Here is a 12,459-nt window from a genome sequence, read left to right on the forward strand (position 1 = left end):
AGAAATGATTCTGTAGTTTCTGTCCTTGTAATAGAGAAGGCCATAGGATCAGCTATGGCAAGAGTATACAGCAGTGCATGCCAGGAAGTGAAAAATAGGCCATCAAGATGAATTTACTGGGAGAATTTAAGGCCAAGTCTAACTACTCATGGGGGACTCAAGCCGGGACAAAAAAGCTTAAAATTACGGTTCTCCTAGACACTGTTAGTTATGGCTTTTTGCTGACCACAGACAATGAAAGTTTGATATTTTACTGTGTTTGTCTGAAAATTGAAACACACTTTTCCCAACGGTCTATTTCTGGGGACTAGAGTTTCTCACTTCTAAAACCTCTCCAGTCCTAGTGTGCTTTTTGAATGGTAAAGACTGGCCACTGTTATTTTTGTCTTGGGTTTTGTTTGTCTGCCTTATTTCCAGGTATAACGGGTTTTCTTTATGAATTTTTCTCTTCTTGTGTTGAACGTTTGACTAATACGTTCATTCTATAGACAATAATGTCTTAGTTCCTGATGAGGAATTTATGAAAAATATCTCAGTCATTGAAGAGAAAGAAACTAAAGCCAATTAATATTGTCAGGTTCTGTCTCTTGGAACTCGAGCGCGATATAGATCAATGTGTCAAGGGCAGATACATTAACCATGTAGACTTCGTTCGAACATTTTATTACAGCAGTGATTGATTATGCACATAATTTGATGATTTTGTCACATGCCCAGCAGAATTGGTCAAAACTAAGGAAATCTCATCCTGATGGTTTAGGCGCAATGATTTCATTTTGCCCCGATGCTCAGCTGTGATACACTTTCTACAGCACAGATGATAGAAAATATACAATAATTCCCAAATTCTGGGGTAGCTACAATAATGGCTGGGAGGTTCAAACTGAAGCGTATATAAAGAGGGCAAATATTGAATAATGAATCAGTTTCTAAGCACCATGTATGTGTATTTTCTGCCAAGCTAAGGGAGTCTTAGTAGGTTGCTTTCTTTTGGTAGGAAACTTTCAATTCAGCACACCTGAGGTTCCAAATCTAAAAAGGATGGAATGTAGACAGAAAGAAATAAAAATAATAATGAACCCTTTGAATGGGCTAGGCTTAGTTCTAAGAAGGTTGTACATGTGCAATTTAGACCGTACTGGCTCCTTAGTCCTCCTGATGGATCAGCGCTTAGGTCAGTCGCCTAGCCTCAGCAAGGGGCAGAACCTAGTTGTGAATCAAGGTCTTTCTGTTCTAATTTCTGTCCTAAGACCCTGTTCTGATTCCCTTCTCAGCCCTGGGTGGTAAAAGGCACCAAAAAGGCAATGTGTCAAAAAAGATTATCCTATTTTTCTTTATCTGCTTCAACATCTCTTTTAAAATGCAGATATTACTAGAAGAAATGGTACATTATTATAAAGTCTCAGTAAGGTTTAAATGACTTATGTAACACCTTTAGACTGAGCAAATTTCAGCAGGAAAGGGGTTGGAATTAAGAGCTCTGAATGCATGAAAGGGGGACAGTGTTAAGAGAAAAGGATTAGAAACAAGAGCCTGCGGGGGTTCTGCCAGTTTTACTATTTTGCTTAAGGCAGACCTAAAATATTCATACTTTTACTTCCCACCCTGTGAGCCTCTCCTTAATTAACACTAGTAATGCCAAGGCACATTAATGTCTTTTTCCATCTACTTTAGGGGTATTTTTGACTCTGTGTTTGATAAAATTTTACAGTATAGCTTTAAATATTTTTATTGTAATTGAAAAAGCTCTGTGCAGTTGCCAGTTTTTAAAATACTTCATGCTTGCAAAATTTGTCTTTCCTTTTTTTTTTTTTTTTTGGAGAAACTGCTAATTTGCTAGATTTATAGTTGCTGTAACAGTGCTACATGATTTACTACATTTGCCTGAATCCAGATTGGTGGATATGATTTGACTGCTTTTAATACTGTATGAGGGTAAAGCTGGATTTCTCTGGGCCTAGTCTTTTTAGATGCAGACCTTTGTAGTTGTACGCTTTGTGAAATAGACCCAGTGTGTGCTCATGCTTTGGTATACAGTGGAATGTATAGTACTGTTAAGAAGACAGTGATCACTGGAAAGTAACCTTCAGGTCTTCAAAAATACCACGATACGCCTATATAATTACACGTAGTAGGCAGGTGACCTACACTGAAAATACTTGCCCTCTAGAAATACGCAAAGATTGTTGTAACGTTCTTTATCATAACTAGCGTGTAGCTAGTTATATATGTAGAGGGGCCAGGTGTTTTCAGCAGGGAGAGGTAAGACCAATTTGATTCCTCTCTTATATCCATTAGTTGATTAGGAAATTTTTGTAATGTAAATTTGTACCTGAACAACCACCTCTATACACCTGATGACATAAAATTAATCAGATACAGCTATATACTTGTAGAACAGAGGAATTTTTTCAGCTCGAGGTAGAATAAGAAATTAATAATGGATGGGAGACATTTTTTTAGGATGACTGGCTGCAGGAAGAAATTGTGGTGACAGAAGCCGTGTGCAATGAATTTGAATTAATGTTCTTTAGGGAGCTACCAGAGAAATATGATTTACACGATAATCAAGAACGTAAATAGATTCTCTGTGGAGTTGTCATCTGATCGCTGACATGTATTCATCGTGTTGAAATGACTCCATAAATACATGCTAATAATTAGAGAATCATTAGGGGTGAGACGTACATGTATATTTCAAGAGAAATAAAATATATATTGGTAACAATATCAATCGACAGCTAAATGTTACAATGAGTAAATCGTGTACTTATGGTTAGGCTTTCAAACAACTCACCATGGAACTGTGCTAAGTATCTCATTGGTCTTTTATGGGAATGATACCCCCTATGTGCTTTGTAAATACTACATCCAAAAAATCTAGCGTTATTTTAAATATAAGAAAATGACTTAATTTATAAGGGCTAAATGGCTTCGTGTCCCAACTCCTAACAAAAGCATGTCATAACACAGCTCTATAACCATGACCACATTTATTTAGAAACATTTAGTAAAAGTTCTCTCTCATTCAACCCCTTGAACATCAATTTTACTTGGTAAAAAAGAAAGAGCTTGGTTTCCGGCCAGGATGCCTCTTTTGAGCTATTTCTGGCTTTTCGAACCTTTGGCATGACAGCTTGTCCTGCCTCAGAGCTTCAGGAAGAAAAACTAGACCCTTAAAATCAAGTTTGTTACGGAGCTTTAATAGAAGGGTTACGTATGTCATGTATTTGTTTAGGAGAAAGGCACTTGTTTGGCTCATTTAATCCTGTCCTGGTGAATTTAGGTTTGAATGAGTGCTGAGGGAACCTTGCCCATACATCTACGAAATCAACATGTCCTGGTAGGCTTCTGATTAAGATAACATTCGTTCTGGCCTTAGGCACCTTCCTCTGCGTCTCCCATTTATCCAGTGGTAGATAATATATAGAGTGAAAAAGACATACCTGGGCTTTAAAACAAGATGAATAGCTCAGTGGATCAGAAATGGAAAAAAAAAAAAGCAGGGCCTGGTGAGCAGTGTGTGGGCTAAGTTAGTGGGCTTTCACCTCCTGCTGTAGTAACAGGAATCAAAATTCTCCTCCCAAGGTGGAGGCCCAGAGCCAAGCATCTTAAACCAGGGCCCTGCAAAAACGCACCTGGAGAGACACGTACACACTGAGATTTGAAAGGAAAATGAAAAAGAGCAATTCAGGTGCTGCAGGGGACTACAGCTTATATGCCGCCATGGACCTAATGCATAGAGCCTTGGGAAGAGGCGAGGAGTACCTTTGGGAAGGAGAGCAGCACAACCTTGAACCATGCCGCCTGGTGATGAAATTAGCAATAATTGCATTCGTATCACTCAGTGTAGGGTCGCTCAATGTAAACTGCCAATATAAGATCAAGCTCTAGACCAGAAGCCCCACTCCCTAGGTGGGAGCAGCCAGAAAACCACTTGACAGAGAGGTGAGTTCAGAAGGTATAAAGGAAAAGACACACACACAAAATATAACAGAAAACATACACCCTATCCCTTTCAAAAATTCCAAAACACATAAAGACTTGCGATAGCTCCTCCAAATTGACCATCAAAAGATTGTTTGTTTGTAAGTACATTTAGGATGCTCAAAGATATAAGTAAGGAAATACCATTTATTAACGTAACAAGAAACTAAGCAACAGGTAAAGAACAGATAGATCTGAAAAAGACATGTTTGGAAATAAAAAGTATCATCATTGAAGTTACTAAACTCAATAGGCAGGATAAATTCTAGACTGGACCCAGTCAGAGAAGATAAGGGAATTCAAAGATAATTGTGAGGACTTTGCTATACACAGCACTAAGAGGAAAAGATAGGAAATATAAATGAGGGATGGAGAATTGACCACGAGGTTCTAGAATATACCTAGGAGGAGTTTCAGAAGAAGGAAGCAATATTTGAACCTACAGTAGCTGAGAATCTTCCAGAACTGAAGAAGGATGTGAGTCTTCAAGGGAAATGGTCTCCTGAGAGAAGTTTCAAACATCTGGGAAAGCAAGAAAGGCCTGCATAGAGCAATTGGTATTCTTTACAGCTCAGCTTCGAGAGGCCCTGGCTGATTCAAATCAGCCTTTTCTGTTTTTCACTGGGAAACATAAAAACAGAAATGTAATGTGTAGGATATACCAAACCATGTTTTCTGAACAAAGGCACCTGTAACTAAATAACTCATGAAAGGAGAGCTCTGTGGACAGCTAGACCCAGAGGATCAAGATACCAAGGAAGACCTCTCTAGAAAAAGTAGTCTCCTGTCAGTAACTTTGCGAAAAGTAGGTGGGAAGACAGTAATTGTTTGTTGTACTATCCTAAAAGTCCATGTCTAAGAATGTTTTCAAAAGGAACATCGTGGATGACCCAATCTGGTAGAAAGAAGAATCATGAATAAGAATCTACATAAAAAGGTGTTAATTGGGACATTTCAATGAAAGTGAATTTCTTTTAGTGAATATGAAGATAATTGTTGTTATCAAATGAAACCTTGTGACCATTGGATGCTGCTTAAGTTCACAGAAACATTTGGCTGATTGTCAGTTAAGTGATCAGAAATTAGACTTAATTAATGTGGACAATTACGTACCACTGGTGCACAGCCAGAGGACAGATCTTCAGAACCTGGCTGAGGGTAAACTTATTTTGATAAATCTTTTCTTCTTACTGCTTTGTCAAAGTAGATTGCTATGAAACAAACTGTACACACAACTATCCTTGAAGATTAATGACAGATAGATAGGAGATTATATTCCTGTAGATGAAAAAGATCATGTGCTGATTTCCTGCACGACTTTAAACAAATTCCTAGAAAACTTGTAACATTAGGTATAGGGGAGAGCTTTAAAAAAAAAAAAAAGAATAGATTGGCTTTTATTCGGAGATCTGGCATTTGGAAACTGCGCATTTTGGAAGGTATGCCATCCCCCGTGCAACATTCATTCCAGGTATGGAACAACAGGAAATATCTCCCTACTGGGAAACCTGGTCATGAGGTCATCTTTCTCAAACTGGACAATGGGAAAACTCATCTTGCGTACTCACCACTTGCATCTCGTGTCTTCTCTCATAGACATCTCCCACATCCGTGCATAGGGAGTTCTCTCACCTGATGAAATAACATCTGTGAACAAGAGAAATCTGTCATCTTATTTTGATATTTATCATAACTAGAAGAAAGATATCAAGAGTTCTAATCAGTCACTGGGTATCCAATATCCTCAATTGGAATTGCAGTCTCAGCAATTCTAAAGCAAGAAGGAAATCCAGAAGCCTGAATGTATTGGTGAGAAAAACATAAAAATAAATGATTTAAGCATTCAACCTGAAAAGCTAGAGGAAAAAACACAGTAAATTACAAAACATTATTAATGGACACAAAATGAGACTAGAATAAGTGAAGAGCTTTACCACATTTCTGGGTGTAAAGGCTTAGTAACGTGAAGTCCTTCCCGATTTAATCTATAAAGTCAATGTGATTCAAACGCAAAATTTCAACAAGGATTTTCCTAATATGTAAAGATTTGACACCGAAATCACAGGGAAGATGAAAGGAGTCAGAAAAGCCAGAACAAAGGGGGAGTGAGAGGGCCTATCAGACACTAATTTATTTAAAGCCACAGTAGAATCTGCACAGAGACATACAGATAAACCAATGGAATAGAACAGAGAGCTCAGAAGCACACTTGAGTATTTATGGACTCCAGTCCGCGAAGTATTTATGGTAGAGGTACCATAGAAATCCGTGGGGAAAAGAGGGACTATACAGTGAATGGAGTGGGCTTATTAAGTTATTTATGGGGGGGGGGAGTAAAATGAGATCATACGCTGATAAAAAGCAGAAAACATGGAGGACTATGTTGAAATTAAACATTTTTGTACAAGATGCCATGAACAGAGTTAAAGATAAGCTACACTAAGATATGGGTAGGAGATAATATTTGCTGTGCACATAATCGACAAAGAATAATCTATCCAGAACTTTAAAGAAATAAACTTTAAAGTAATAAGAAGAAGACAATCCAGTGGGGAAAGGGGTAAAGGAAACATGAAAAGCCAATTAACACAAAAGAAGTTCAATCTCAGCAGTAATCAGGGATGTGCTAATTAAAGTGGACACATCAGATCGGCCAAAACTTAAATGTTCAATAACACTTTTAGTCTCTGATGAAGATGTGGCCAAATGGAAAACCTCGTTCACTACTGGTGGGAGAGTAAACTGGTGTAAGACCATTTAGGAGAGCAATATGGTGATACGTAGCAATGTTGAAGATGTTGCTAGTACCCAACGATTCCACATCTAGATTTATTCTGTAAAGAATCTCTTAAGCAGGTATCCAAGGAGACAGGTAGAAGGAAGCTCACTGCGTCACTGTTTGTACTAGTGCAAAGTTGCAAACAACTTAAACGTCCATTGACAGGAGAATGTTGTTGGCATATTCAAACAATAGAACAATACCTTACAGCAGCTAAAATCATGAACTATTGTGTATCAACATGGCTAAATCTCAAACGGTGTTGAAGGTAAAGAGCAACTCTTAGAATGGTATGTACCTTCTTAAAGTTCTTAAATGTAAAACTTCGGAACGTGCAAAATAATGCTATTAGATTGAATCTTTGTAGGTAAAAAACAGTCAACTATCAGCATCTTTATTAAGTTCACCCTAATATTTATTGGTGGGTACCTTCATGGTAATGAGGGACATGGAATTCAAGATGGCGTTATCTCCTTGGGGGCGATGGTGAGGAGGAACTGATATGGTATTGAGGGGGGTTAGGTAGGGGAATTGAGCCTTAACTGTCATATTTTATTTATTCAAAAAAATGTTGAATATGGCAAATGTTAAATTGATGAAAGCAGTGTGGTGAGTTCACGGGTACACTCTTCCTATGTTCTTATACATTGCTCTTGAAAATATTTGGTGATTTTTTAAAGCAAACCTAAGTGTTGCTAGAGGTCTAAAAATTGTGATTTCCTGACATTATAAAGAAACACTTAGAAAAGATTCAGTTCTTTGCTGCTTACTTCTCTGAACACAGCACTCATAAGGCTTTTAGGATAAAACAAAAGGTTGAAAAGCATCTCCCCTCACACACCGGGCAGACGCTTCAAATTTTATTTTGTTTTCTTAGCATTGCTAAGGTCATAATCATAAAAACCATTCATGAAGTGCCTCTCTTTTGCTTGCTATTGTGTTTGGTGGTGGTCATGTGCATCTCTCTGCCATTTTACATGAAATCTGGTGATGATATTCAACTTTCTTTTTTCTTTTCTTTTTTTTTTTTTTTTTTTTTACTTCTTTGATGCCAACAGGAATCTGCAAGCAGAATATGATCGTCTAAAGCAGCAGCATGACCATAAAGGCCTGTCCCCACTGCCGTCCCCTCCTGAAATGATGCCCACCTCTCCCCAGAGTCCCCGGGATGCTGAGCTCATTGCTGAGGCCAAGCTACTGCGTCAACACAAAGGCCGCCTGGAAGCCAGGATGCAAATCCTGGAAGACCACAACAAGCAGCTGGAGTCCCAGTTACATAGGCTAAGGCAGCTGCTGGAGCAAGTGAGGCCACCATCTCTCTAACATGGGATTTTTACAAAAATTCATTTTCTCCTCTTTAACAAAACCAAAGAACAGAATTCCAAGTCCTTTTTAGAAGTGCAACAAGCATCAATTGGCGGAGTACTTAGTATGTGTCTGGTAAAGTGCTAGATATCAACGGATGTCAGAAGAGGAGGAAAACTATCTTTTTGTATTTGCTCAAGATTGTCTCCTACAAAAATGTTTCCTTTTTGACCAATTTGAAAGTCATCTTGGAAAAATTTCCACTAGCTCTCTAAAAGTGACAATTTTACCTCTCGAAATGGAACTCTTTTTTTGCATTAGTAGTATTTTCTGGTGTACCTACCTGCAGTTTTTTTTTCTTCTTTTCATCCCTAAAACAATTTTTTAAGCCTCCATTGAAAACCTAGCAAGATACTGCATTATAGCAGGGCGTACCTACACGTGGTTCTAGCTTTCTGGGAATTTTTAATTTTGAGACGTATGTTCTCTCCATCTTGTTACTTAATACTTCACAAAAATTTGAATTCTCCCTTATATTTTTGTGGTCTCACACGGTTTAACCGTTCTTATGTGACCTTCTAGATCTTTCAGTTACTTAGTCTAATGAGATTTTATATATCTTGTTCCACTGTAGCTGGAATGTTTTTCAAACTTATCAGGGAGCACAATTCAGATACAAAGATCTTATTCAGATTCAGATACATGGATCTTATCAATAGTAAAATTTCCCAAATTCAACAATCTTGGGAAGGTTTCTAAGTAGGAAAAGCCATAATTTCTGAGTCCTGAGTATCTATAATATTCTTATATTTAAATATTTGTTTGTTATGAAAAATAATTGTTTTCTTTTCGATGCTTTAGCCCCAGGCAGAGGCCAAGGTGAATGGCACAACGGTGTCCTCGCCTTCTACCTCTCTACAGAGGTCAGACAGCAGTCAGCCTATGCTGCTCCGTGTGGTTGGCAGCCAAACTTCAGAATCCATGGGTAAGTATCTGTCTTAGCTATTCTTGATTAAATAGCTAATTATCTAATAGCTAATAGTTATCTCTTAAGGTCTGGAAATGGTGAGATGTTTGCTCAGAGGTTCAAATCATCAGCTAAAGGACGAGGCATTGTCGTAAATGCCTTAGAGGTACAAAGATGACTGGCATAGTCCTAGCCCTCAAAGGGCCGCCATTCAGTCATTCATAACAAGGCAGTGTGGTATTAAGGTTTCATTCATTCTGGACACCAGAGAAGGCCTCATGACGAATTGATGTTTGTGAAGGGTTCTGAAAGATGGAGCAGGAACCAAGCCTACGTTGGAGAAGGAATGGTGTAAATGAAAATGTAGAGATGAGGCGCTTGGGCCAAGGGTGGGAAAGAGCCACTAGTCCAGTTAGTGGAAAGATAGGGTCCAAGCAGGAGGTTGGGGGGAAATAAGGCTGCAGAGGAAGGTTGGTGTCACATTATAGTGACATGAATGTTGGGTGGAGGTGTTTGACTCATTTTGGTCAGTGTCAGGGAGCCATTGAAAATCACATACCACGTAAGACATATCTATAAAGAAATTTCTAAAAAGATGTATTCTGGCAGCTGTATCTGGCCCAAAGTACAACTTTATAGATGGAAAGATCAGTTTGGAGGCAATTGCAAAGGTTTAGTTATGCGAGCTCTGAGGGCCTGGGCCTGAGAGGTGTGAGTGATGGCTTGGGAAGAGATGGCTGTGAGACTATTCTTTGAAAATAGAGTACCCAGAAAAAAAAAAAGAAAAAATAAATTAAAAAAAAAAAAAAAAAGAAAATAGAGTACCCAGGACCTGAGGACTGACTAGAAACTGTGAGGAAAGGAAATGAGGGGAGAGGATTTGGTTGGAAGAAGATAGTGATCCTTTTGACTGTGGACATGTTGCCTTTGAGGAACTGGCAAGTCTTAAGTCATATCTGGAAAGAAGTTAAAAGACAGTTCTATAACTGGTGTAAAAGGCCAGGCTGGAGAGATTTGAGAGTGAGCTCCACAGAATTGACAGCTGAAGCATAGGAGATGAGAAATATATAACAAACGTGCTTGGATACTGTGCCTCCCATCTTCCCATTTGGGTGACGGGGTAGTGACAGTGTAGAGGGCAGGGATAGGTTCGAGGAAGAGGTGGGCAAAGAGGTCAAATGCTGAAAAGGACTCACTGGAAGTGAAAATGAATTACAGTTCATTGGATCACTGTAAATGCATTAGCCACTTCTGAGAAAGCATTTTCAGCCAAGAGAAGGGAAATTGGAGAATTTCTGTCTTTTCAGTGAAATAAAAGACAGGTAATTTTGAAAATGATGGAGGCTTGAGGAAAGTGAATGTACTTTTAAGGCTTAGGAAGAAGATGAATTTGTTGAGGAAATGGCCCACATGGTCTAGTGTTCTCTGCCTAGAACTGGGTTCTAAGAAAACTGGACTTCACAAGGCATAAATGCTAGAAGAAGGTCAAAACTAATAAGGCATTTTGTAGTGGTAATGAATTCATTGTTAAAATGGCCATGACAAGGGTTGCCGACCATCTGCTTATTGGTTTTTCCTGCTGTGCTAGGCTAGACAATAGGGGGTTTTAGGAAGGACAAAATACTCGGTCCGTTCCCCTCATTTCTTTTTCTCTCTTAAGGTCCAGCATGAGTTGGCCCCATGCTCTAGACTTCCTTTTCCCTGGGTCCTAAACCGGTTTATACTTGACCCTCTTGATTTTACCTCACAGGAAGGAAGAGACCTGTGACTCCATGATTCCCCACACTTAAAGCTCTCTTGCCTGGTATCATGGTGTGTTGAGGCATTTATTTGACAGAGTAGAAGAAAGAGAGGTCAAGTTCCTAACCAAAATTGATGGGACAAAAAGGAAGGGTCAAGGGTGTGAGTGGGTTTTATGGCGGGAGATTAGGGGACCGTGGTCAGGGAAAACAGAAGTAGCCTCCCAGTGAGCTGCGGGAGATGGGTGAGGGGTGCGATTCATGGGGTTGGTAAGGCCAGGGTTGTTGGGCTCCTGCGCATGGTGGTGAGGTCCTTATGAATGGAGAAAGATACTGAGGAAGGTGGATGAGGGCACCGAGGAGGAGAGTGCTAGCAAATCTAATGAACTTCAGGAACCTCACACAGTGGGCAGAGGCATATCCTCCTCCAGAGAAGTCAAACCTCGTAGGAAAGCCAGGTTTCAGTTCTTTTGGGAAGGAAGAGAAAATGTTTGATGTTGTTTTCCTGGCTTTACCACACCTCAGTGATTGAGGGCGATCTCTGCATCAGATTCTGTTTCTCTGCATGAGATCAGAATATAGCTCACGGACTCTGGGGACTGCAAATGATGGCTCAGCACATGAAAAAATATCACATGCCTTTGTAAAGTCTATCAATTCCAAAAACAACTGAGTTTTAGCACCTCTGTTGTTTGTTTCCTACTGCAGGATTTGCCCCTTTTTTGAAGGCAGCAAGGCATGTGAAACAGTCCCATATTTTAGTGGTGAGGTTCAGAGCCCTGGGTGCTTAGAAGCATTAATTATTTAGGCCTGTCAACATTGGCAAAGAGGCACTGTGCCCGTGAAACCACCCAAATTAAGGCACCCAGCAGACTGTGGTCCTCATGATTTGTGGAGTAGAGAGGATTGTGGCAGAACTGAACACAAGGACAGAAGTGCTTTCTCCAGTGGCTGAGTTAGACTAAGAGAGAACCTGCGAATATAAAACGGATAGGCTCAGTTGTTAGGTTTGTTCTCTGAAAGGAAGGACTGAATTCAAAGGTGATTTTTTTTTTCAGCCATATAAGCCAACTGCATTCTTGAAGGATACACACAGGTATTTAGATAGATGCAGTGTGAGCCTCGTACTTTGAAGGCCTGAGGTGCGATAAGGCTGGGATTTACTGATCCACATTCTGGATAGAGAGTCGCATTCTTTAAATATACAATGACTTTTTAAAGTAAATTATGGGTGAAGTCATACTATGTGATCTGTTCAAATGAGTTGCAGCGCTTCCTCAAATCATGAAATACTTATCGCTGCTAAGTCTCTGCGTGCCATATGTGGGTTCTATACATTTTCTTACTGAGACAGTGTCCTAACGAAGCTTACATTCTATTGGAAATGACAAAGAAATAGAAATTAACAAGTTTATCCTCTTTTGGCTTTCATGAGCTGTACACACAGGAGACTTCTTAACAACTTATCTCTAGTCACTCCTTAATGTCTATCCAATCACTCTTTTTTAAAAGGCATTTTATATTTTCTTTGTACGTTTAATTTAAAATGTTACAAGGTTCCTTAGCTTCTTATTTAGGACAATTTCAAACTTATGGCAGAATTGCAATTAATTAATTCAACACTTTGCCACATTTGCTTTATTTATTTATGGTAACATTAATTTGTGCGTGTGTATAGTTTG

General features: G+C 39.2%; 1 protein-coding gene across 9 annotated transcripts in view; it reads left to right on the forward strand.

Annotated features, from left to right (window-relative positions):
• DMD (dystrophin) overlaps positions 1 to 12,459 on the forward strand; it is a 2,273,580-nt gene that overhangs the window by 2,232,253 nt on the left and 28,868 nt on the right. For all 9 annotated transcript variants that reach the window (XM_046672830.1, XM_046672828.1, XM_046672833.1 and 6 more), the window contains 2 exons: positions 7,825 to 8,068; positions 8,933 to 9,056. In XM_046672830.1, the coding sequence (XP_046528786.1) occupies positions 7,825 to 8,068; positions 8,933 to 9,056 (368 nt within the window). The remainder of the gene's footprint in view (positions 1 to 7,824; positions 8,069 to 8,932; positions 9,057 to 12,459) is intronic.

The sequence above is a fragment of the Equus quagga genome, chromosome 10 (genome assembly GCF_021613505.1).
Source record: "Equus quagga isolate Etosha38 chromosome 10, UCLA_HA_Equagga_1.0, whole genome shotgun sequence".
NCBI classification, from domain to species: domain Eukaryota; kingdom Metazoa; phylum Chordata; class Mammalia; order Perissodactyla; family Equidae; genus Equus; species Equus quagga.